The sequence below is a fragment of the Crinia signifera genome, chromosome 4 (assembly GCF_055691185.1).
Source record: "Crinia signifera chromosome 4, ASM5569118v1, whole genome shotgun sequence".
Classification (NCBI taxonomy): domain Eukaryota; kingdom Metazoa; phylum Chordata; class Amphibia; order Anura; family Myobatrachidae; genus Crinia; species Crinia signifera.
This window is the reverse complement of record NC_139220.1, coordinates 240,751,953-240,778,868: the sequence shown is the minus strand read 5'-3', so window position 1 is coordinate 240,778,868 and position 26,916 is coordinate 240,751,953. Positions and strand designations below refer to the sequence as shown.

The window sequence follows — 26,916 nt, the reverse complement described above, 5'->3', positions numbered from 1 at the left end:
GGACAGGACACCCCCCGGACCGGACGCTACAAGCTCCAAAATGCAGAGTTTGATGTCTGGTCCGGCGGTCCGGGGGTTTTGTCCTGGTCCGGTTTTTACCCATACCCATTGTGTCCTACACATCAGGCACCATAAGATTTTGTCAGACAGGCACATCAGATTTTGTCAGAAAAAATTGATTAAAACTGGATCAAATCTCACAAAATCTCACAAGTGTAAGGGGCCCTTAACAGTGTGTTCGTGTAGGTGGTAATTATTCTTTGATCACTTTAATTTGATGATCACCCTACCATACAGGTAGCAAAAATATTATTCTATTCTATCAATCTATCACATTATCAGTGAGAGAGAGATGCAGCTTGGCGCAGCAGAGTTGGGCTGTTTGGCAGGACTAGAGCAGCAGTGTATGAGCTACAATGGAGCAGTACACAATGTTGTCTCTGTGACAGCGTTGTGTCATGTGTACAAGGGGATGGTTCATAGACAGCAGCAGTACTGTGCTATAGGGGGAACAATAACACTGCTGGCCCGGGCTCTGACCAGCCACCCAATAACACCCTCCCGCCCTCCTCCTGCACAGTCCCCGCCCCCACCCTGCCCAGTCCCCGCGGCCGCTGTGCCGGTTTCCATGGCGACCGCTAAGTTGTTGTCCCCTGGCGCTAGCTCTGGCCGGTTAGTGGCGCCTGACCGGGACGACATCAATTATTTAAGGCTGATCAGGCGGCAGGGCTCCGTGCACTGGTCACTACTAGCGCTATAGCAGCAGTGTACCGGGAGAGAGAAGACACACGGCCAAGCGTCCATAGTTACTGCAGCATTGAGGCTATAGCACAGACGTGGTCACGTTACCTGCCGCTGAGTAACAGGGGGTCACGGCATCCAGGCTGCAGCCCTTAGGTAAATGTCTTTAAGTTTATCTGTGTTGCATTGTATCAGTAATTAGACATACAGTATAACATTTGTCAGCAGTGGTTCACTATACTGATCATCCAGCAGAGTAGCAGTGAATGTCTGAGTTCAATACGTATTCAATACCTATACCATTCACTACGTATATAACTATGAATATCATCAGATGGGTTTTATAGTACTGTACTTTGGGGATTGTGTAATGTAAAAATCTACTTTTTTATCCCAATCTAATATTGTTTGTGAAAGTATAAGGTGATTAAAGCATTATGTGATTTAATATCCTAATGAGACCTTGCACTTGCTCATTTAATATTAGTCTTTAATAACAAAATATTTGCTTATTTTACAGCCCAAGTGTTGCCAGAAAAGATGAAAGGTGATTCACAGGGGTGCAGTGTATCGGATGATGACACAGGAGAGGATGGAGAGGATGAAGATGAGTCCGAGGGTGAAAGTTTGGGTGAGACCACCCCGGTAGACTTGGAACCCTCAGTTGTGAATGAAGACATTGATAGTACTAATCTGCATGAAGAAAGACCAAATCTGGATACATTGTCCAATATCCTGGAAACACCAAAGATAGATTGTGGTACCGACACTACAGACCAGTCTAAAAAGAAAAAGAAGAAAAAACACAGGTGCTTGGCCTTTGTCAGCCATATCTAATAGGGGAAACTAGTGCATTCTAGCAAAAAGATAACATTTCATCATTGTGTGCCTATGATGTGCCTACCTCAGATATCACTCAGGTCGCACATTTTAGGAGGCAGATAAATCAATGGAATTTACTTCAAATTGCATTTAAATCTAACAACAATTTTTATGTAGTTTGTTGTCAGATTTAATGATGACTAAAAATATAATATAAACCTGATTCTGAGTTGTAGGCAAAAGGGGAATGGATCATTAGGTCTCCAGCATGTTGGTCGACAGTCATTAGGCCAACACCATTATGTCGACATGCATTTAGGTTGACGTGCTTTAAGGTCTACAACATTAGGTTGACATGCATTTAGGTTGACATGCTTGAAGATTGACATGGGTTAGGTCGACAGGGTCATGAGGTCGACACAAGCATTAGGTACACATGGGGAAGGTTGACAGTCAAAAGGTAGACATGGGTTTTTTCAAATTTTTTTGTCACAGTAGAAATGGACACTGAAATGTAGCACTCGCAATGCTTCGGGGCGCGGTGCCTCGCTACGCTCGGCACACTATTTTATTCTCCCACCACGCCCTAGTGGATGGTAGGGCATGAAATGTGAGAAACCTCATGTCGACCTTCCCCATGTCAACTTAATGCTTGTGTCGAATTAATGATCCTGTTGACCTAACCCATGTCGACCTTACTACTGGTGTCGACCTAATGACTGTTGACCCAATGCTTGTAGACCTAATGACCGTATCCCGGCAAAAGCGCATGCTTCCAATTTGTGCAAATTTTCTGCTGAATGTGCAAGGACTGAACCGCAAACTTTTAACACTGTGCACGCTGTAATACCAGTTGGTGCGTCCTTATACACCATTGGAACTTTCATTAGCCCTGTCATAGCGGGTGCCAGATGACTGCCTGACAGTCGGGATTCTGACGGTCCATACTCCGACATCGGAATCCCAACTGTTTAAATGCCCGACAGACAGGAGTTATTCTCCCTTGTGGGCATCCAGTACCCCCGCAAGGGGCTTCTTTGCACTCGCCCCCCTGTCGGAGCACCGGCAGTCGGGATTTCAATGTATGTAGGGATACTGACCATCTCTATCCTGACTGTTTGACCGCCATACCAGACCCACCTTTTTGTTACCTTCTTAGTTGATCACAATAGCACATTTATGAGTGTACTCTGTGTAATACATGTATTGTTGGGGTTTTCAGAAATTTAAGTTTATATCGGCATTGCGAGTAAATCAGGCCCTATCGCACTTAAAGTGTACACAAGTTGTATACAAAGATACTGTAAAAGTAAGTCAACTTTCCCGAACTTTTACTATACGTATAACCACGGAGGGCCATTGTAACATTTATTACTTATGAAGGAATGTGCCTTAATTTAGTATACTCCTATCCACATGATCCCTTTTTCCTGTAGACATTAAGGGTTTATGAGATTAACTTTGAATTCATACATTGATTACATTGAGTTATACAATCTAAGCTATTTTCATACTGTATTTTAAAAGTACGGCTTAATGATTCTTTATGTTGATTTGAGTATATTTCAGTGATTATGAAAAAGGTTGTAGATGTTTCTCAGTATCCCATCATACTCTTGTTTTGGTACTTGTGTAGTTTCACTGCGGCTCTTACGTAGTCAGCTTAGCGTCCCTGTCAGAATGAGCGTAGTGTTCCCGCGCCCAGCGTAGTTGAGCGTCCCTGGAAGAATCAGCGTAGTATCTTCAAACGTAGCGTAAGCTGCCACTGTGAAACTACACAAGTAAAAAACAGTTACCACATGTTATCATTACTGTCTCAGACGTATGATATGGCAGGTGTGAATCTGTTCCTGAAACATCCACACTATCCATGCCAGCCCAAAGCGTGGCGAGTGGATGCCTTACATGTCCTCCCAACCTTTTCATACTCCCACTATCCACGTTGGCGTGGAGTTGATTATATAAATTGTGGCGAGCGCAGCGAGCCACCAAGCCCGATGCGTGGCGAGCGCAGCGAGCCCCGCAAGGGGACGTGAATTACTTTACATATATCAGTGTCCCCTCGCAGGGGTATGAAAAGGTCGGGAGGATGCGTAACGCGTCCCCTTGCGGGGCTTGCTGCGCTAGCCATGCTTCGGGCTGGTGTGGATTTCAAATGGAGGCATTTGCCAGTATGTAACATGGAGCACTGGCAAATGCCTCCTTTATTGTGCATGAGACGCATTTGCGTCCACACCCCCTCTTTGTGCAGGAGACGCACGCGCTACCGAACCCCTAACCCTATCAGCAGGGTTGCTGTACCCTGCCGCAATAATTATCGCCAGCCCCCGCCAGCCGCCAGGGGGCTGCGCGCAAGAAACGGTCGCGTGTGCCATGGCAACACTGCCGTCCGCCACCTCCCCACCGACACCCCCCCCCCCCCGCGCCCGTCTCCCCCGAAGCAGAGACGGGCAGGGAGACACTGCCCAGCTGCCGTGATATTGGGACGCGCGTGAGACGCACAGGTGTCACAATCCCCGCCCGCCGGTGCTCGCCAGAGGGGAGGATCTTGCGGGCGCCGGCAATAAATGACGGGCGCTACATCAGTACCATACTCTTATTTATTTATGAACTGTTTCTTATATAGCGCAGCATATTACGTTGTGCTTTTACAATTTATTTAGTAGCAGGATTGAACATTTTCATTTTTTTTTGTACAGTTTGGCTGTTTATCAACATTATATTATTCTATGCTACCTGTGTAAATTACCAAAATTTGTGTCTCTCATTTATTTTATAGACCAATTGGTATAAATCTAAAAAGCTGCAAATATGAAAGTGGTAAGTCCTCCATACATTACAATTTCATGTTTTCAATATTATTTATAATTTACTCCATGGCAGTTGCAGTTTTATTGTATGCACAAGAAAAATATTATGGGGTCCGTTTCTCACCATCCACATCTGAGAATGCCGATGTGATAATATCGGCCAAACTTGCAATGCGATAATTGCATACATCACATGGATGTATCAGTTATCGCAAGTTCTGTACCTGCGATGGGTCAACGTAGAAATATTGGGATATTTTTCACCAAAAATACCTCAATGCTGTACTGCGTATGTGCCGCCTCTGGTACCCCCTCTCCCCATTGTGACAACCCCCCGCACGTGCCAGGACACCAACTCCACTGATTTATACTCGCGAACACCCGGGGATCGGCTCCTGCATCTCTTTGGGACTTCTTTCTTCTGTGAGTCCTGTGCTGTAAAGTGACCTGCCACTTTACATTGTCACTTTACTGCACCATGGTCACAGCACAGCAGGATGTCCTGGAGACTGGCGTCCATCACCAGAACAGCCATCCCTGGACCCTGGGGAGGTGAGAATGATTTTTTAAATTCTGTTTTACAACTGATCACCCTGACCAGGTGTGCAGAAGCCCCAGTTCGCATTTGAGCCCTGTGATTCGCCAGCTGAAGCTGGCATTATTATCATAGGGCCCAATGCGATTTTTTTTTTTTTCACATTTTTTTTTCTTCATTACGTATGGAAAATGGGATCTGCTTACTAATAAAATGCAAATTAAAGGGTATGGGGCAATTTTTCACTAAAACTCACACAAAAATACATTTAGGTGAAACTAAAATAATGTGAAAAGAGTGTAAATACAAAGGATGTGAAGCTTAAGGGACCCATACATCAGAGGAGAATCAGGGCAATTCCCCATTCTCCCGATGCCTGCAGGGATATTCAACGCTTTCTGATTTTGTCCCCCCCCTTTAATATCAAAATCAGCATGTTGAGGATTTTTAGCATCTGTTCTTGTCCTTATTCACCGATGCATCATCGATATCTGCTGCTCTGAATTTTTTCATTGCCAATCAGAGATCTGCTTCGGAGGATCACACACCTAATGTATGGCGCTTTTTCTTCAAAAGTTAAGCTGCACCTTGAATTTTGCATGTGTCTGATCCCTGTTCCTTGGCACCTGCTTGTGTTTCAGTGCGTCGTGCCGCACGTCTTTGTGGACTGAAGGAAGTTGGAGAGGAAGAAGAGTGGACGGTCTACTGGACAGACTGCTCAGTCTCACTAGAACGTGTAATGGACATGAAGAGATTTCAGGCAAGTCTGTTTTCAAAGAGCATGAGTCCATTGACACCTTTAAAATGTGTGTGTGTATATAGGTAGGGGTTGGGATCATTTGGTCTACAGCATGATGGTGGACAGTCATTAGGTCGACATGGGAAAAGGTCGGCATGGTTCTAGGTCAAAAGGTCATTAGTTCGACAATGTCTAGGTCGACATGTTTTTTTTGCTGTTTTTATTACCTGAATGTCAACACAGTCGACATGGACACAGTTTAAAGTGCATCGCATCGCTCGCTGCACTCGCTGTGCATCTGGCACGGTGCCTCACAATGCTCGGCATACTATTTTATTCTCCCACCACGCCCTAGTGGATGGTAGGGCATGAAATACTGCCTGTCGACACATGTCAGCTCAAAAAACAGTGAAAAATTCCATGTCGACCTTTTGACTGTCGACCTAGACACTGTCGAACTAATGAACTGTCAAACTAACGACCATGTCGACCTTTTCTTATGTCGACCTAGACCCATGTCGACCTTTTCCCATGTCGACCTAATGGTGTCGACCTAATGACTGTCTACCATTATGCTGTGATCATGTTCTACAGGCTGGCAAGCAGTTTAACCCTTTTTTTTCGATGTATGTGAGCATTTCTTTTCAGTAAATTATTTTATGATATATTGTTCCTTCTCCTTATTGTCACACACACACACACACACATATATATATATAAATTTCTTTTTTTGTGACAGAAAATCAACCATTTCCCAGGAATGAGTGAGATCTGTAGAAAGGATTTGCTCGCAAGAAATATGAATCGACTGTTAAAGCTTTTTCCCAAAGACTACAACATCTTTCCACGCACATGGTGCCTTCCTGCGGAGTGAGTACTGTCCGTACAGCACGAGAGGATCATCCTGTAGGGTAGAGAGTACTAATATTAATGTAATGCATGCAAGCTTCAGAGAAAAAAGTAATACATTTCCCTTAATTTTGTCTATTTATGGATAACCTTGTCTCCCTTCATAATAATAAATAAAAAAGTCCCATTGAAAGATATACTAAACACTTTCCTGAATGAGACAGAAATTTGAAGGCAACACTTCATCACCCTGTCAGTTTATACAGTATTGTAGCTATGAATTAAACATATATCTATCATTGGTTAAAGGTGTTTGTATGATTTATACCAATGGTTTTGACCTCTCTTCACTGCAGTTATGGTGATTTACAGGCCTACTGTCGAACAAAGAAAAATAAAACTTACATCTGCAAGCCTGATAGTGGTTGTCAAGGCAAGGGCATTTTTCTGTCTAAAAACTTAAAGGACATCAAACATGGGGATCACATGATCTGTCAGCAGTATATCACCAAGGTAACAATACTTATATGTTGTTAGTGATATGTAGCCAAGTAAATAGGCAAAAGCATTATGCAGAAAGATTTGTTTATTTTATGTGCACAAACCATGTATTATATTCAGAATAAAAGTATTATTTTACTTTCACAGGCCTCATAGTACAAGCAAAGACTATTCTAGTTTTTCTGTTAACGTGACATTTATTAATATTTTTTGCACAGCCATTCCTCATTGACGGGTATAAATTTGACCTGCGGATATACGTCCTTGTGACATCTTGCGAACCCCTGCGCATATTTATCTACAAGGAAGGACTGGCGCGTTTTGCAACTATGAGTTACACAGAACCAAGTCTCAATAATCTGGTAAAGCTTCTTTGGAATATTAATGAGGCAGCATATAAGGTTGTTGAGGGCGGATTCATTAGTGTGTAGAAAAAAAAATCAAACAGCAACAACTGTTTCTGCATGAAAGATTCTAAATGATAGTATACGTGAGAAATGTCAGGTGAGGGCTCGGATTAACTTGTAACTTGATTATGTTCCAATTCTCACATTACATCAATCCCCATTGGATCCAATGCCATGTAATTATAGTTGATGTTGAGCTATTGAGAACTGACAGAGCTTAGCGTGCGGATCCTACATGGCACGGCAGCGCTTGATCACATGTTATTGTTTAATACACTATTATCATTTATTGAAAGGTTGAAACTGTTTGTCTGGATGGTGTCAGCGGTGCAGGTTTTCTTAAAAAATATATATATTATTCAGCATTTACAACCCGATGGAAGAACGCTGAAGCGAACAAATGCTCCTTTGTGGCATAGTGAGGCTCATTAAGATGTGGGTATTCTTGCTGCTGCCATTGTTATCTTGCCATATCCAGTATGCCATTGTGATTCTATGCTAATATGGGCAGAGGCTAACCTGAGCATAGGGACCCCCAGAGCCGTCACATCATTTCCGTTCTTGGTCAGAAGAAAGCAAGGGAAACCTGTAAGGGGGCGCTTTCTGAACAAATAAAACTAAAAGGGTAATATACCCTCTATATATTGTATTGTACATAATACCAAACTCAAGGATTTTAAAAGTGATATATAAAAATATTTGAACATTTATTCTGTGGAGGGAAGAGTGCGTCCGCTTTGAATTGGTTTCCCTTGCTTTCTTCTGACCAATTTCGTATACATGAAACCAATGGACAGCACCAATTCAAGTTGAAATTGTGTGATTCAAATACATATAGAAAAAAATATTGATCTCTCACTAATATTATAACTTGGGAACATATCCTGGTGTGGGAATCTTCTTTCTCACATAACATTTAACAGCATATAATTGCTGATACATTGGTGCCATTGTCACAAATCGGGACATGATACAGAGTCTGAGTTCCTGAGAAGACGTGTACTCTGAGCTACTGTCCAGTGGCAAGAAAGAGAGCAACTGCTTATTTATGGAGGCCCACAAAACTGTGTCTGAATGACCATGACACACCTGCATTTACCTTACCACTCCCCGTTCCCACCCCCAAATGCTGTCTTCCTGTCACTCACTTTGCGATTCATTATTTGGTGTGACTGTAATCGCAAATCACTGCCATCTTTAGGGTTGTAGCATCCTGCCTCGCAACCGGTCCAGACCGCACCCCTTGCAACACTCCGTCTCTACCCCCCCCCCCCCGCTGAATTGTCACCCCGCCACCGTCCCCTGGCGTCCTGTGGACTGTGGGCGCATTTTTTCAACAATGGGACCACAGTTTAAGTGTTTCAATCACATAGAACACACATAATAGCGCTGTCTGTAAATAAAATCATAAACTGTAGAATCCCATTTTCACGGTAAGTGTGTCAATCAGAAGGCCTCCTCCTATGTCCATTCGGCTTTCATAGTCACCACAGTGACCTTTCAACAATGCCCTATGTTCATATAACGGTTTGTGGAACAGCACCTTCTAGACTGTACCATCTCAGCACTTCAAAAGGAGACAATCACTAGTGTGACCTATACTGACCTCAAATAAAGGCCCCATATTCCCATAAAGGTATCTTTGTGTGGCTCCACAGCATATACTGGATAATAACTCCTAATATCATCACAGACCAGGAAACCCTTATTACATGAACTCACCTCTATCAAGAGACATTTTGACGACATCAATAACAAATAAACTTTATGTTTTAAATGTAAAAGCAAATTAAATAATATAATCTTTAAATTATTTTGACAGGAAGATGTCTGCATGCATCTGACCAATTATGCAATCAACAAACAAAATGAAAACTTTATCAGAGATGACCTAACAGGGAGTAAACGGTAAGTAAAATGGCTGAATACGGTCATGAGAAATACTCCCATAAAGCTTCATTGTATAACAACTATTATTTTAGGTTTTATTTCATAAGCACAAACTAGAATTAAAGGTCATGAGCATAATTTACTGTTTGGCTATTGGTTCTCTTCACTAAGCACTGAAACATATGACCATACTCAACTGTTTGACCAAATCATTTGTATTTTATAGAAAACTATCAACTCTGAGGAGGTGGCTGGACGACAACTGTTATGACACAAATAAACTTTGGGAGGACATTGAAGATGCCATTATAAAGACTCTCCTTTCTGCCCACCCGATCCTGAAACATAACTATCGCACATGCTTCCCAAACCATATTGCTGGCAGTGCTTGCTTCGAGATTCTAGGATTTGACATCCTTCTGGATAAAAAGTTAAAGCCTTGGATACTAGAGGTAAAACTGAATGTCTTTTGTTCATGCCCACAGAGAGTAGCCGCAGACTCAAGCCACCACGAGCACTACCTAGGGCCTTGATGGCTAATCTTGACACTCCAGCAGATTTAGCATGGTCAAAAAGCAAAACTGAAGCAGAGCATGCTGGGATGTGTAGTTCAACAACAGCTGGAGTGTCAAGGTTAGCCATCAAGGACCTAGGGCTATTTGAATGCATTGGCCACTTATGCTGGACATACATGTACAGTTAAAATGCCTCTCAGACCGACAGGTATTTTATCTGGTGCCCATGCACTGTGAGATCTCTCACAGTGGGGTACATTTACTAAGGTGGAAGTTCTATTGCAGATGTGAGGTGACAGCCTGCAACTAAAATGAAGGCCTAATTTATCCCATGCTTGTTAGCTATCACCTGTCCCAATGTACTGTGGGGGTAAAGTTCTTACGGTGACTGCCAGATGGCTGTGCCAATGTAACTTACTGATGGTATGTACATTGTGCTTCAGCGCCAGCTGGTCAGTCTAAAGCCAAAACATCCTTCATATGCCACAAGCATTAGATCATACATGCCAGTCGTATAACCTTCATTACATGCACTGGATGTCACCAGACTGCGTATAGGTCATAGATGGTCGACAGGTAAAGGTTGACATGATAATGGACAACATGAGCTTTTCACTTTTTGGGGGTGTCTATGTTGTATAAGTATAAGGGTACCGCTTGGCACACTATTATAATCTAAATCTATGTCCACTTGGATAGTAAAGTATGAAAAACCACCTGTTTTGGAAAAACCTTTTCATGTCGACCTTTCCCATGGTGACATATTGCATGCTTTGACCTTTTCACCTTGTCGACTAAAAGTATGTCAACCTATTTTGTGTATTGACCTATGACCTGTCGACCAAAAGTGGTCTGTCTACCTGTCGACTGCCAACCTTTTTATTGTTGACCTGCCGATTGCATCCCACCAGACCGCTGACGCCTCTGTTCCCAGCATTAGGTTTTATTTGCACACAGATTTGATCAAAGAAAGTGCTGCCCAATCAGACTTAATATTAACAATAAAAAAGTATTAAGTAAAAATTTTTTTTATTATTTACGATGATTCTATCTTTATCCAAAATGTGTTGTTGGTACTTGTATACTATCACGCCTCCCATCGCATGCCATATTTAATGGCATGCGATGCGATTTTACCGGGTTTTTAACGCATTTGTGCAAAAATTGTGCAGGGAAAAAGCGCATCGCATGCAATGTCATTTTTCACAGGAATCATGGACATGTGTTCAAATAATGTGAAATGCACCCCAAATGTCATTTTTCACTGTATCACCCCCACTATCAACGCCAACCCGAAGCATGGCGAGCGAAGCGAGCCCGCGAGGGGCGGCGGTACGCGTCCTACAACCTTTTCATACCCCCACTATCCACGTCGGCGTGGCGACGCGGATACCTTCACAGCTATCCGTGTCCCCTCGCGGGCTTCACAGGTATCCGCGTCCCCTCGCCACGCTTCAGGCTCGCTGCGCTCGCCACACTTTCTATTCTCAACTCCACGCCGACGTGGATAGTGGGGGTATGAAAAGGTCGTAGGACGCGTACCGCCGCCCCTCGCGGGCTTGCTGCGCTCGCCACGCTTCGGGTTGGCGTTGATAGTGGGGGTGGTACAGTGTGAAAAATGACATTTGGGGTGCATTTTACATGATTTCAACACATGTCCATGATTTCTGTGAAAAATGACATTGCATGCGATCGCATGCGATGCGCTTTTTCCCTGTGCGATGCCCATCGTGGGAGCCGTGATAGTATACAAGTACCGTGTTGTTTCCCAACACACGCCTGTCTCCTTATCTATAATATAGTAATAATGCAGAACATAATTTAGTTATGTATTTACCAAAATTATGTTGATTGTAGCATTTCAGGGCGGTTCCATCAATCTATCTGTTTTTCTTTAATAAATATATATATATATAAATAGTGAATAATTAATAACTATTTCTGTCGTACAGGTGAATCATTCCCCAAGTTTTACTACGGACTCACGTTTGGATCGTGAAGTGAAAGATCTTTTGCTGTATGATACACTTAATTTGATCAACCTCCGGGCTTGCGACAAAAGGAAGGTTCTTGAAGAAGACAAACGTAGAGTTAAGGAGCGTTTGCTGCAGCGCAATCCCCAAAAGGAAGCTAGGTAACAAGGACACATTCCCCTTTCACTCATGTTATTATGTGGTCCATGAAATAGCCCTAATATGAATATTAGACTATGGGACTGATTCAGAGACAGATGAATGTTTTGTGTCCCACACAGATTATACGGAATCTGCAGCTGCTCAAGGTATTTTCTATGCATTGCCCCCATTTTCTGGGAGGGGAGCGCCAAGGGTCTGCATGTCACCACATAGACTTCCTAGCTTTGAAACCCCCAAATGTGTTGGCCAGTTGCACAAACTGAGATTGATCAGCTGGCCATCTGCAATGATGGTCATGATTCTGGATCCAGACATATTTTCCAATGGTTCACAAGTGTTCTGAGGGACCCACAGAATGTGATTTGGTTGTAACAAAGTCTATCAAATTCACAAGGGACTAGTACAATCGTGGTGGAGCCCAATACCAGCGCACTTTATACTGATCTATTTTATTTGTAACATGTCCTGTCCACAGGTACAGTATAATGCATACAAACGATCGACAACATTTACAACAGCTGATTCATTTTTCATTGCCGTTTACTCTCTGTTATGTGTATTCAGTTCAGTAAGCCTGGATGTTCAGCTGTCTGCTGTTATATTTACATACAATCTTTTAACACAGACGAGAGCATTTGGAAAGTACACAGGCCGCTTGGCTGGAGCAAGTACAGAAATATGAAGACAGCCACCTGGGAGGTTATCAGCGTATTTACCCACATGCAAAAGCAGCCAAATATGAGCAGTTCTTCAAGCACAGCGGGTCTCTGTTCCAGGAAACTGCCGCTTCAAGGGCCAGAGAAGAGTGTGCTAGGTAATGTCTCACACACTTTGTAATAGAGGATGCCAACACCGCAGTCATCATCCCCGTCACTTTTACCTCAGGACGGTGTAGCTGTTGGTTGCTAAATGTCACTGTTCTGGCGGAATAGTTAATGGGTGTTCACTAGGTGCTATTTTGCTTGCGATTCATTCCTGAAAAGCAAAAAGCATTAAATTTTGTTCTGGTACTTGTTTCCTATCTGGGCGCCCGCTACGTTAATTGCGCACCATGCTATTCTCCGTATAAAAATCGGATTGCATCGCATCGGATACCACAAATGCACATACACGATATTGAACGATGCGATGCGATGCGATTTACCAGCGATGACCCAATTTCCCATAGGAAACAATGTTAAATGGATCAATTTACCCAAATCAGCATAGGGAACAATGGTAAATGGGCCAGAAACCCCCGAAAAACCCACAGAGCAGTGGAATGTCCCCCCAAAAGTAGTTGACGCCACCCCGCAATCAACGTGAACCCGAAGCGTGGCGAGCGCAGCGAGACGCGTCCTCCGACCTTTTCATGCCCTACTATCCACTAGGGCGTGGAGTGAGAATAGAATAGTGTGGCGAGCGCAGCGAGCCACCGAGCCCGAAGCGTGGCGAGCGCAGCGAGCCCCGCGAGGGGACGCGGATACCTTCACAGGTAAATGCGTCCCTTCGCGGCCTTCACAGGTATCCGCGTCCCCTCGCGGGGCTCGCCACGCTTCGGGCTCGGTGGCTCGCTGCGCTCGCCACACTATTCTATTCTCACTCCACGCCCTAGTGGATAGTAGGGCATGAAAAGGTCGGAGGACGCGTACCGCCGCCCCTCGTGGGCTCGCTGCGCTCACCACGCTTCGGGTTCACGTTGATCGCGGGGTGGCGTATAGTACTTTTGGGAGGACATTTTTATGTTCAGGGGTGTTTTGGGGGGTTTATGGACCATTTCACATTGTTCCCTGTTGAATTGGGTAAATTGAGGCATTTAACATTGTTCCCTATGGGAAATCGGGGGCATCGCGTCGGGAGCATCGCATACGATTTTTTAGCACGCATGCGATGCGACCGACCCGATTTTTTATCTGCCCATCAGGGTGCTTGTACAATTAAAAATCGCATCGCATGCCGCTATATTGCATGCGATGCAGTACAATGAACATTGTAGGCACCGTGATAATACACAAGTACCGTCTGGCCTACCCAGTCTATTTTTCTATTTGATTTTGATGCCCCGGGCCATGCATCGGAAACGAATCGGCATAGAATACGTCTGAAAACCATTCGATGTCCATTCAAATTGAACCGTGTGTACGGGGCATTACTGTGATATGTCATTACCATATTTACCATAAAATATTAGGAACACTTTTCCTTACAGGCAACAACTAGAAGAACTTCGACTTAAACAGGAACAGAAGGAAATACCAGCTGGGAAGAAGAAGAGAGAGAGTAAGGATATGTTACAAGGAGAGTCAGCAGGGGAAAAGCCTGTAACATACAAGGTGACAAGGAGGCCACCAACTACTACTCAACCCAGAATCTGTAGGACCACAGAGAGAAAGGTGCAGCCAACATCCAGTACTTATATACAAATAATAATAAATAGTGTTTACATTAAAAAACAAATGTAACTAGAGAGAGGAAGATTTGGGGTAAATTTGAGGAAAAATTACTTCAAAGAAAAAGTAGTAGATAAGTGGAATAGCCTCCCATCAGAGGTGGTAAAGTTAAATGTAGTAGAGCAATTTAAAAGAAACAAGGATCAAATATGTTTTGAGGTAATATGTTTAAAAAGGGGCAGACTAGATGGCCAAGTGGTTCTTATCTGCCATCAAATTCTATGTTTCTATGTTACATATAGAGTATAGACCACAGGTCAAACTCGCTCCTCAGGACCCCACACAGTGCATGTTTTCCAGGTCTCCTCACAGAATCACACGTGAAATAATTAGCTCCACCTGTGGATCTTTTAAAATGTGTCTACAGTAATGAGTGCAACCTGTGCACCTGCCGGGTGACCTGGAAAACGTGCACTGTGTGGGGTCCTGAGGACCGAGTATGAGAACCCCCGGTATAGACTAATGTGGATTTTAGGCAGATGATTAGGTTTTGCTTTGTTGGTTTCATGTCTAACAAGCCATTTTTAATCCCTGTCACTTTTTTCATCTAGGCAGCAGAAGTAAAAATAGACTCAATGAAACCAATAGACATTGATGAACGAGAGGAAATGGAGCGACTACAAGGCCTTCAGCAAAGGGAAAAACTCATACGAGGACTAGGGATAGTGGATAATATTAGCAGACTGCTCAGCACTCTGGAACCCAGATCTCCGGACTACAGTCTCCTAGATGATCAAACAAGAAACCAAGTATGAAATAAATATCTACCATGTAAGAATGCTTTGGGCTCCTGCTAGAGTTATTCATACATTGCCTAACTTTGTGTGGGATACTAGATTGTAAGCTCCTCTGAGTAGGGCCCTCTTCCCTCCTGTTGTCAAAGCCCACTTCTCTTCACATTTCACTCACAGCTCTCCTATACTCCAACACTCAGTGACCATCTTCATACTCATCTCCATCATTGGCCTCAAGCCTCTAGTTGTATGTTGATTGGGTCCTCACTACTTACATTTAAGCTGTAATGTGTATTGAACTGTGGTGCTCTTTATTTGTACTGTATTTTTGTTATTTATTCAATGTTATGCCAAGCTTTTGTCTCCCTGTATTGTTCCTTTGTACGGCGCTGCGAAACACTTGTGGCGCCTTATAAATAAAATTATAATAATAATAATAATAATAATACTACCTACAGCTTACAATGTTAACATATAGGCAGCTGTGTCTATATAAATATCTTTTTTTTTTTTAATAACGGCCGCAAGAAAACAAAGTAAGGCATGAGACCTAACATAAAAAGGATAAGAGTGGTAGAGGTTGGGGAGAACATTTTACTCCATCAAAACAATGGTTATAAACAACAGAAAAAACTATAATTTACTGATCGTTATTTGGAAAATGAGTGCAGACCATTGATAGTGGTGGGAATGTCTCCTGTAAGAAATGAGGTGAATAAATGCTGCACACATGTGGACAGCGTCTATTCGTTAGAAACAAAGGTTCTGGGAGCATAATAGTAGCTCAGAGTGCAGGCCACGCCTACATAGTGGTTGCGGGAGTATCATTTTCATTAAGCCACACCCCTAACAACTGTATCCTTGGTATGAAGACACTGCTTAGCATCACTGCAATAGCTCCACACTGCCTTAGCAAATGTTTTGATATTTTTGACAGAAATAATTGCAGTGGCATGAAAAAGTTTTTGCCCCCTTACAGATTTATTTTATCTTTGCTTTTTGGTCAAATGTAATTGTTTCAGATTTCAAAAGAAATGGTAAGACCAGGGCAATCTAAGTAAACACAACATACCATTTATAAATGATAATTTAATTTATTGAAGGATAATAAAAATCCCAACACTAGCCACCCATGTGAAAAATGAATTGCCCTCAGCTGGCCAGTGACTAGCTAGGTGACCAGTATATAGACAGTGACAAGGTCACGGGAATTCTTTGCTGTTGTGATTGCTGGAGCCACAGTTGATATTGTTTGTACCATCCTGACATGTTGGTGAATAAACTACAGCCCAGTGGTTTAGCAAAATCTGTGTGGACATTCGATTATTGCCCTGTGTGCCACAGTACCTATAAACCTGCAGCGCATTATAGTAGACAGTAAGACATGGAGTTGACAAAGGTGGTTTATTTAAGGTCACTAGGTTGAACCTATGAAGGTCAACATACCCATATAAGGTAAAGTACTGGGAGGCTGATGCAGGCAGGACAGTAGAGTATTTGTTAAGACAGTATAGTCCAGCAAGACAGGAGACATGTACCCATACTTGCCTACTTTTGAAAACTAGTTTCAGGGAGAATATAGTTGGTAGTAGAATTTTACACAGCGCCCCATTGAGGGGGCGTGTCATACTTCACCCATAGGGCGTGTCTATTTCCATATATGGAGAGATTGTGAAAAGAAATTGTGAACATGGCACCTAGAAGCGTGGGTGTGTACTGCTACATCTGAGAGGAATATTTTAAAATTACTTATATACAAATGTAGAAGAGCCCCAAAGCAGTTAGTTTATACTTGGTGAAGTGCTGGGAAATGGTGCTGATGATTCAATGTAAATGTATCTATCTCTCATTCCTTTTCCCCCAAAAAATGCTACAGTGTAATGTGGACTAAGTAAAATGAGGGAGATTGCTAGACTAATGAGGGAGATTGCTGCTATTTCAGGGAGTCTCCTGCAGAATGCAGGAGGGTAGGCAACTATGCATGTACCTAGCCAGTGTGCAGTAAGGATTGCTGAATGCAGGCTGTTGATGATTTATGAGCGTGTGTGGCATTTCTGGTCATAAGATGAACAGGGCAGGGTAACAGTGCACCCAAAACAGCTGTCTCACTCACTGTTCCTAGTCGTGGCAGAAACCTTTCTCCTCTGTCCTGACTCCTCCGAATCAGGATAAATGGCTGACAGCATGCAGCATGTGTTCCTTGCTGGTCAGCGCCCTCGGCTGGAGCTCTATGTTTCAGCATAGTAAGAGTAATGGTTGAGTCGGTCTGGCTCACATTGCCACTGCTGTCGCCATTGCTCCTCTGAACTATCTGGGTGCACGTTAATAAGAGCAATACAGTGGGTGCATGACAAATGGTAATTTCAGTAACAGCTGGTTCTACCCCTGAGGCAACCTGATCTCTGTGTGGCGACTCTGGCCACACCACCCTAGTTCTAGTCATAGCAACAGAGTCAAGAGCAGAGGTAAAGAAGGCATTATATATGGCAATGGCTTGTTCAGCACAGGAGGGAGAGCGAGAATAGGAGAGAGAATTGAGCTGAGCAGGGACGATGTTGGTTTCCATAGGAGGTAGAGATGGAGAAGTAGAGAGGGATAAGATAAAAGAGAGCAGAAGATGGTCAGAGAAGCATAATGGAGAGTTGGAGTAATAAAAAATATTAGTAAAATGGTGAGTGAAGGCCAAATCAAGTGAGTGCTCACTCACATGGGAGGGGGAGGAGGTGCACTGGGAGAGACCAAATTATGATGTGATGTTAAGGAGTTAAGAGGCAGAGGAGTCTGTGGGATATGTATTGGGATGTTGAAGTCACCTAAGATAATGAAGGGAAGATCCGAAGACAGTAAGTGAGGTAGCCAAGAAGCATAGTTATCACATAATTTGGATGGAGAACCAGGGGCATTGTAAATGACAGCTACCGGAAGGTGACCAGGTTGGAATATGCATATAGCATGGACCTCAAATGTATAGAAAGTAAGGTATTGTTATGAGAGCATAAGTTCATTGGAGTAACTGGAGGATAGAAGGCCCACAACCCCTGAACCTGGGTGTGTGTGTGTGTGTGTGTGTGTGTGTGTGTGTGTGTGTGTGTGTGTGTGAATGGGAATCCTCAGAGGAGGGAGTAGAAGGAGAAGTGGTTTAAGAGAGGGGAATCCAGGTTTATGTGATGGCTAGGGGATTCAGAAAAATGGAGATGAAAAGGTCATGGGTGCAGACCAGCTTATTACAGAAAGACCTGGCATCCCAGAGTGCACAGGAGAGATGGAGAGAGTTTGTGGGAGAAATGTGAACGGGATTATCAGAGTTGCTGTAGCACTGAGGCAAGATTAATTTAGAGGGCAGGACAAAAGAGTGTAGTGATGGTTTGAGATCCTAAACTAGCAATGGAAACTGCAGGAGGTGGGCAGAAATGGAGTTCAGTGTGCTGTGGATGGAGTTGAGGTGACAGAGGAGAAGGGAAGGAGCAGGTCTAATATGGTGAATGAATATGGGTAACAGTGAAGGAGGGGAAGCAAAGCATAGGGGTGACTGGAGACACAAGAGGGGCAGATGAAAAGATATAGGAGAGTAGGGGGGATTAATAGAGATGGGAAATAGAGTTGAAGAAAAACAGAGAATAGAATGGATGATTTAAACCTGGGGTAGCCAACCCTAGTCCTCGAGAGCTACCAACAGTGCATGTTTTGCAGGTCTCCTCACAGAATCACAAGTGAGCTAATTAGCTCCATCTGTGTATCTTTTAAAATGTGTCAGTGATTAATGAGTGCTGCTGTGCAGCAGCTAGGTTGTCTGGAAAATGTGACCTGTTGGTAGCTCTCGAGGGCTAGGGTTGGCTACCACTGATTTAAACAGAGGGAGGAAAAGTGGATATAGGGATGGAGGCTGTATAAGAAGGACATGACTGTAGATATGCCGAAATGTAAGTGAAAGTACAGTAAGTAGTTGCAGTATTCAAAGCAGGGAGTTCGGTGCAGTGTCCAGGTTATACAGTTTTATACGTGTTTCTGGAAGTGAAGTGAACTCACATTTGTTGTTGGAAAACAGTCTTTCTGTACTACTGATTTTTTAGAATGTTCTCCTGTTTTCCTCCAATTTAACATTGGCGTAACATCAAAATGATGTTTAAATTCTAACTACACTTTGGAACTGGTGCACTTAGGATAGAAATGTCCATCCTCCTATTATGCTCTTTTAATATCATTATTTTACATTCCACAGCAATCGAGCAGGCTGTGTGTAGTCTAGTTGAACCCAATTATAAATTAAATTTGGTTCATTGTTTAAAAGAGTAAAGGTCCATATACACACTGGGTGAGTGGACAGCGATGATCGCGTTCATCGCTGGGGGGAAAGCCGCTCAGTGCATACACACTGATTGGCTTTCCCCTGCCCGGCATCGTCAGCAGGGAGAGGACGACTTTGCATAGTGCAGTGCTATGCAAAGCCATCCTCAAATTCGTGCATCTGCTGGTAATACCAGCAGATGAATGGCTTTCCCAGTAATGATGCAGGAGCACACAGCAGCGCTCACCGCTCATCGCTGGGCCATACACACTGGGCGGCTTTGAACTGAAAGCCGCTCAAACCTGCTGTTTTCAGCAGCTTGCAGCTCAAAGTCGCCCAGTGTGTATAGGCCTTAAGAGTATGTATGTCTGGATATGTGGAGCAAGATTATGCTCCCATGTCTATACTGTATGATATAATTTGAAACTTGAAATAAAGATATGCTAAAAAAAAAAAAAAAGAGTAAGTACGGAGCCAATTACTATTTCATACAGTATAACTTTACTTCTTCAATAAATGAAATAATCATTTAAAAATATATATATATTTTGATATTTTAAGCCATATTCTGGTCTGGGTGCAGAAATTTGCAGTATAAAAACATCGGTGCAGACCTGCTGCGAACAGACCAGAATAAGGGCCTATATATAAATTCTATTTTTTTTTGCTTTCTTTTATTGAAGCATTACAGAAGGTTAAATCCAAAATAGGTACTTGTTTCCTAGCACGGCCACAACGATCATGATCGTGGGCATCGTGAGGAAAAATCGGGGACATCGCGATTTCCCCATAGGGAACAATGTTAAATGCCTCAATTTACCCGCGATGCCCCCGATTTCCCATAGGAATCAATGTTAAATGGCTCAATTTACCCAAATCATCATAGGGAACAATGGTAAATGGGCCAGAAAACCCAAAAAACACAGCTGAACAGTGAAATGTCCCCCCAAAAGTAGTTTACGCCACCTCACGATAAACGTGAACCCGAAGCGTGGCGATCGCAGCGAGCCCGCGAGGGGCGGCGGTACGCGTCCTCCGACCTTTTCATACCCCCCACTATCCACGTGGCGTGTGTGTGGCGAGCGCAGCGAGCCACCGAGCCCGAAGCGTGGCGAGCGGACGCGGATACCTGTGAAGCCCGCGAAGGGACGCGTTTACCTGTGAAGGTATCCGGCTGCGCTCGCCACGCTTCGGGCTCGGTGGCTCGCCACACTATTCTATTCTCAACTCCACGCCAACGTGGATAGTGGGGGTATGAAAAGGTCGGAGGACGCGTACCGCCGCCCCTCGCGGGCTCGCTGCGCTCGCCACGCTTCGGGTTCGCGTTGATAGTGGGGTGGCGTCAACTACTTTTGGGGGGACATTTCACGGTTCAGGGGTGTTTTTTGGGTTTTATGGCCCATTTACCATTGTTCCCTATGATGATTTGGGTAAATTGAGCCATTTAACATTGATTCCTATGGGAAATCGGGGGCATCGCGGCTAAATTGAGGCATTTAACATTGGTCCCTATGGGGAAATCCGGGGCATCGTGTCTGGACCATTTAAGCCTTTTTTAGCCGCATACGACGCGACCGACGCGATATTGACTTTTTACAATGCATTTCAATGGGAAAATCGGGGGCATCGCGTCGGTCGCGTCGCAGACCACTAAAAATGACACCCGTGATTGTGGCCATGCTAGGAAACAAGTACCCCAAAATATATACTTTGTGTAAATAAATAAGCACATATTGTGAATTTGTGAACAATTGCTTACTACACTATAAAGACTATTCCACTTTACATTTTGTGATGACAATAATCCAGTGGTTCCCAAACTGTGCGCCTAGGCTCCCTGGGGTGCCTCGGGACACTTGCAGGGGTGCCGTGGGTTGGTCGTCCAGGACCAATTTAGATTATTTATGATCATTATTTTTGGACAAAACTAGTGCTGGTGGCTGCCAATCATAAAATGTGTACAATTAGAACCGAATTCTGCCCTTTACCACATAACTGAACCTAAGAAGCACATATAAACACAATCTACTTAATTTGATATATAATTTTTGGGGCCTAGGGGTACCTTGGAAAAATACTGATACTCTAGGGTGCAGCGATTAAAAAAAGATTGGGAACCCCTGCAATAATCAATTTGAAAGACAGGTAAAACAAATGCAATGTGAGCCCGTATTCATGCCTATCTCCACCATACATTCTAGATTTATCTCATAGTAATATAACCCTTGGCATGCCATTATCATTTATTGTGCGCATGTTCACACCTGTAGAGTTTGTTATCCACCCAAAATGAACCTGATATTTGGTTTTCATTAACATGGCTCCTGCTGTTTGTTTTCAGATACGGTTCAATAAAGCCCTTCATATGTGCCAGGACACAGAGGGAAACATGTCCTTTGGTCCTCTGCCCTGCCTGGGAGATGCAGCCACGGAGACCATTAATCTTGCAAGTGCCACAGCTAACCATAATTATTATGGGCACCCAACAGGCATTCCTAGCTTCCTGGCTGCATTAGGAGCAATGCCTGCCACTCATTGTATATCCAGGAGATATGCACAACACAAAAATGGAACTTGGAACAGGTCTCAGTCCATACGAGCTGCCAAAGAGCCAAGTTCCTTTACCAATCAAGTGAATAATGGAACCCACATAAAGCTTTCTAGTGCCAAAACCAGGATGGAGCAGAGTAAGTACTACTGTATATGTGACAACTGCTTACCCTCTTGTACTCATGCTTATAGAACTCAGTGCAGAATATTTTGTACCCATTTATTTTTCATTAGAAATTATTTAAAATAAGTGTCATTGATAAATTGTCAATTTTATTTTTAAAGGAAGCCTATATCCCCAAACAATTATAATTTACTAGTTAAAAGCCCAAAATGACAGTGCAGTATTCACCCTCCCTCAGGGATGCCTCTATCTGGGGCCTGTGCATGCGCCGTACCAAAGCCGATACTGCACACGCGCAAGACCTGATGCCCGTCATCTGAAGTGTACAGGCATCTGGACTGCATTTTTGCTTCTATGGGCTGCTGCCAAAGTAGGCCACAGAAGCTGGGGGCCAGCGCATGCGCAGTACTGAAGAAGCTACTGCACATGCACTGGTGCCATGACAGCAGTGGGAGTCGGAGCCAGCGTGGACCAGCGGCGGTGGCGGGAGGGACAAAGGTGGACCGGTGGAGGGAGGAGGGTTTGATGGCATTGCAGCCAGCGGCAGCTCCCCTCCTCCAACAAGATAGAAGCCGCCACTGAATAATTCCCAGTTTCAAGGGCCATGGCTATCTTGTTTCAAATGGAATTTCAACTAATGTAGTTTCTAATTTATTTATTAAAAGAGAAAGTTCATCTTCTACGTTTTTTACATACAGTATTTAGGGTATGGGTCACAGGGTCGACAGTAATTAGGTTTACAGTCAGTAGGTCAACCATTATTGGTCGACAGGCAAAAGGTCGACACATAATCTCACTCTATGACCACTTGTATAATAAGGTATAAAAAGTGAAAAACTCATTTCAACCTTTTCCATGTCGACGTATTACTTGTGCCGTCCTTTTGACCATGCCGAACTAATCCCAGTCGACCAACAGTGGTCGACCTATTGACTGTCGACCTATCGATACAACCCAGTATGTACTTCCTTCAATTATAAATCTTTAAGACAATATACTTGTTGGGAAATAGTTTCTGTCTTTTTCCTATAAAATGTAAAAGCTATTTCTAGGGCTAGATGACAAACTCACGGCCATTTTTTGACAATCCGTGTCCATTTTTGCCGACACACCCACTTTTCAACACTCGACAACCAGAACATTGAATTCCAGCTGTTGAGTTTCAGTCGAGCTGGGCGAACAAGCCCCGGAATTCCGACAGTCGGAATCCCATATTGAGTACCTCCTAAAATGTTCCACCCATGGCAATAATATTTATCCAAGTAGGTTAAAAGAAATAACTCCAACATTTTTCTTTCAGAAAGTCCACCTAATAAGAAGCCAACCAGCATTAGTAGAGCTGGATCCCTTAAAAACCTGTTTCCTGTTAATGGAAAACGTTGCAGCGCACCGTCAACTGGTTGCCTCCTGCCTGCTGTTGGGGGGGTCTCATCTACTGATCGACCTTTAACCATTTCATCATGTTCAGCTACTATTGCAAAGCGCACAAATCATTCAAGGCAAAACCCTATGGGTATCTTCAACTGGAATATAAACTGGTAAAAAGAGATTTTACTGTATATTAATAGTTGTCTATGGAAAAAAAATCATCCATTTTCCAAGTGTTGTTGGCACATTTTCATTATAACTCAGTCCACAGTCTGTAATCCTTTGTAGTATTCTGGCCGTTGGCTTTCCAGCTGCCAGGACTTCGTACTTAACCCCGCAGACTGGCAAAAAAATTAATGAGTTAAAAGTATCTTCTAATATTCACAAACACAGATGTGAAAGTTTTGGTCTGATGTTTTCTATAATGTTTGAAGCTAGAGTAAGCCAACATCTCTAATTTACAAATGATGGATTAGATGGGTTGTTAGGCAGATATGGGTGGGGTTTATTTCATTAAAATATATTCTCAAATATTGGCCCTTATTCAGATCTGATTGCAGTACAAATTTGTTTGGGAAATGGGCAAAACCATGTGCACTGCAGGTGGGGCAGATGTAACATGTGCAGAGAGAGTTAATTTTGGGTGGGGTGTGTTGAAACTGAAATCTAATTTGCAGTGTAAAAATAATGCAGCCAGTATTTACCGTGCACAGAAACAAAATAACTCACACAAATCGAACTCTCTATGCATATGTTACATCTGCCCCATCTGCAGTGCACATGGTTTTGCCCATTTTAAAAACAAATTTGTACTGTGATCAGATCTGAATAAAGGCCATTGGAAGGTATGTTTGGAGTATGTATTATTTATGGTCATTTCAATTCTCATGATGTGCCGGTCAAACACTGATTTGTGCACAATATTGTAGCATAACATGCGATGACAGAGCAATTACAGATGTTATTTACCATAAAGCAGTGCTGTAACTAGACATTTTGGCCTGTGCCAGAAGAAGTATTGGTGTGCACATACTCTAACAGGGACAACGAACACCCTGAAAAAGAGATGTGGTCTCATGGGGAAGGCACGTGGCCACACAATAGTACTGCATTTCAATTTACACTACAGTAGTGCAACCTTATTCACATTACCCTGCAATGTATTACTCCTTATTCATGTTACACCATGCAGCAGTTCCCCTTATTCATGTTAATCCACACAGTAGTACCCCATATTCATTAACATACTACATGTATTTATAAGTTACAGTACACATACAGATATACAAACTACTACTTGAAACTAATATTAAAATATTTCGAACACACAGAACTAAGAAACTTGACCATGAAGGAGACCGGTTTCATCTTGGGGGTAAGTTTTGCGGCTCCCAACATTATAAGGACAAGACAGCAGTAAAAATATACATATTATGTTCATCTTACACATGGTATATGGCCAACCAATGGCTCCCCAATCATTACCAGCATTCTAAACCTTTAGTCAGGCACAATTGGAGCATGTACACTCACAACAACAGGAGAGCCAGTTACTTCATCCTCCCATAACCCAGTTGTACGATCATGGAAGTCTGCAAGACAAAAACACGCCATGGTATGGAAGAAAGAGCTGCACATGTACATAGCTCTATCACATGCAAATCACATTGTCAGGAGAGGGCGAGTTGTGACACGGTGCAGACTTGTTGGTCCCACAACTCAGAGAAGGCAAACAAGAGAGCAGACAGACACCCCCCTTGCCTGCAGCTGAACAGGTTGAAAAAGAGTTGGGCTTGTTCTTCGAGATCCCCTGTTCAATGCTGTCGGGAAAAACAGCATTGAATAGGGCCCCACAGCCATCTCCCCTGTCGGGAGATGGCTGCGGGTAATTGAATACCCCCTTAGTGTCTTAAGCTGGTTACACACTGGGCGATATTTACATAATAATATTGATGATATTGATTATGATATTGTGTACATATCGCCTAGTGTGATGATATCGTTAATGATGCATGCTCCATGGGTCATTAACGACGCCCAAGGGCGTAACTACCATAGGTGCAAGGGGTGCAGCTGCTATGGGGCCCAGAGGTGAAGGGGGCCCATCTTTGCTGTCTAATATGTTTTACATACATTTATCACCATCAGTTGCTAAATAGGGGGCCATTACAAACTTTTGCTATGGGGCCTACGAATATCTAGGTACGCCTCTGACGACGCCCCCTGTAGTCTGTGCATGAAGCTTAATCTGACAATCTTGACAGCGACTGCATGTACTGAGCGGTGGTGGGTGAAGTCACTGAATGATATAATGAACGATATCGGTCACTGTGTATGCATACCTCCCAACTGTCACGATTACAGCGGGACAGTCCCGATTTTCGGGTCCTGTCCCGCTGTCCCACCCGCGGCAGGCATTGTCCCGCTGCGGGGGGTGGCAGTTGGGAGACCCCCCAATCTAATAGAATAGACTCTTTGCGCATGTGCACAGCGTCTATTCTCGTATGAAAATGAGGTTGCGCCTAATTAGCATAAGCCGCACCCTCATTTACATACGCCCGCCCCCTTTTCGGGCTTCGCCGCGCGAGTGTCCCTATTTCATCAGCACAGAAGTTGGGAGGTATGGTGTATGCCCTATATTGTTCTCCCGCGGCACCGCCGATATTATCTTGGTGGCCATGGGAATCACTCCGATGTGTACCCAGCATTATCCTGCCGGCTCTGTAGGCACTTTGCTGCCGTCGCTTTGAATTGTAAAGATTTTCAATTTAGTAATCTATAAACCTTATAAAGTTACAATGTATTTTGCATGTTTAGTTTATCATACTGTATTTATGGGGTGGAATGACAAATAGAAATTTAGTTATAGTTTTTTTTATTTTTTATTTTAGGAGATGGACTTGAGTACATACCAACTGTGATCACACATATACCTCCAACAGTGCTGATTTGGGACTAATTCTCTGACCTACAGGAAAAACAATAACTTAAGCCGGAGATCTTTGAACAGCAAATAAATACTGTTTTAGTGCCAGAAAACCACTTGAATCTGAGATTGATGTCTATGTAATTAAGCATGTTACACAATTTCTTCACAGCCAAATTGGTTCCGCACAGTCACTAGTTAGTAGGATATCTGTACAGGGAAGCATAAGAGGATTTGTACTAGGCAAAGATTGCAACAAGCATTATTATCACTGTCGGTTTTTGAGATTATAGACAATGTTTAGGTCACTGTGAATCCTTTATAAATATCACTGTTGTAAACTGAGAGTATTAAGTCAATAAAAGTTGATTATTAGAGCCATGGAGACGGTTTGATTCATGTAACTTGGTATGGCTATTTATTGTAACCTTATATAACATGTCCTAACCTGATCTTTCATAATCGGGATTACTGGGCCTTATTCTAGTTCACTCTTTCTGACAAATTCCTTCTTAGATAGACAAAACCATGTGCACTGCAGGGGGGCAGATGTAAC

General features: G+C 43.2%; 1 protein-coding gene across 4 annotated transcripts; it reads left to right on the top strand.

Moving 5' to 3' along the window:
• Nucleotides 1-610: 610 nt before the first annotated feature.
• On the top strand, nt 611-26,724 carry TTLL13 (tubulin tyrosine ligase like 13). Of its 4 annotated transcripts, XM_083184127.1 has the most exons (17): nt 612-897; nt 1,262-1,550; nt 4,343-4,383; nt 5,550-5,668; nt 6,387-6,517; nt 6,853-7,009; nt 7,216-7,359; nt 9,227-9,312; nt 9,521-9,746; nt 11,762-11,943; nt 12,570-12,758; nt 14,133-14,316; nt 14,925-15,122; nt 21,734-22,079; nt 23,367-23,604; nt 24,766-24,809; nt 26,326-26,723. In XM_083184127.1, coding segments are annotated over exons 2-16 (2,511 nt in total). In that variant the 5' UTR covers nt 612-897; nt 1,262-1,281; the 3' UTR covers nt 24,767-24,809; nt 26,326-26,723. The 4 variants fall into 4 exon arrangements, with proteins under 4 accessions (XP_083040254.1, XP_083040253.1, XP_083040251.1 ...); XM_083184125.1 differs by lacking the exon at nt 24,766-24,809 and having other exon boundaries at nt 26,326-26,721; XM_083184126.1 differs by lacking the exon at nt 24,766-24,809 and having other exon boundaries at nt 639-672; nt 26,326-26,721.
• The last annotated feature ends 192 nt before the right edge of the window (nt 26,725-26,916 follow it).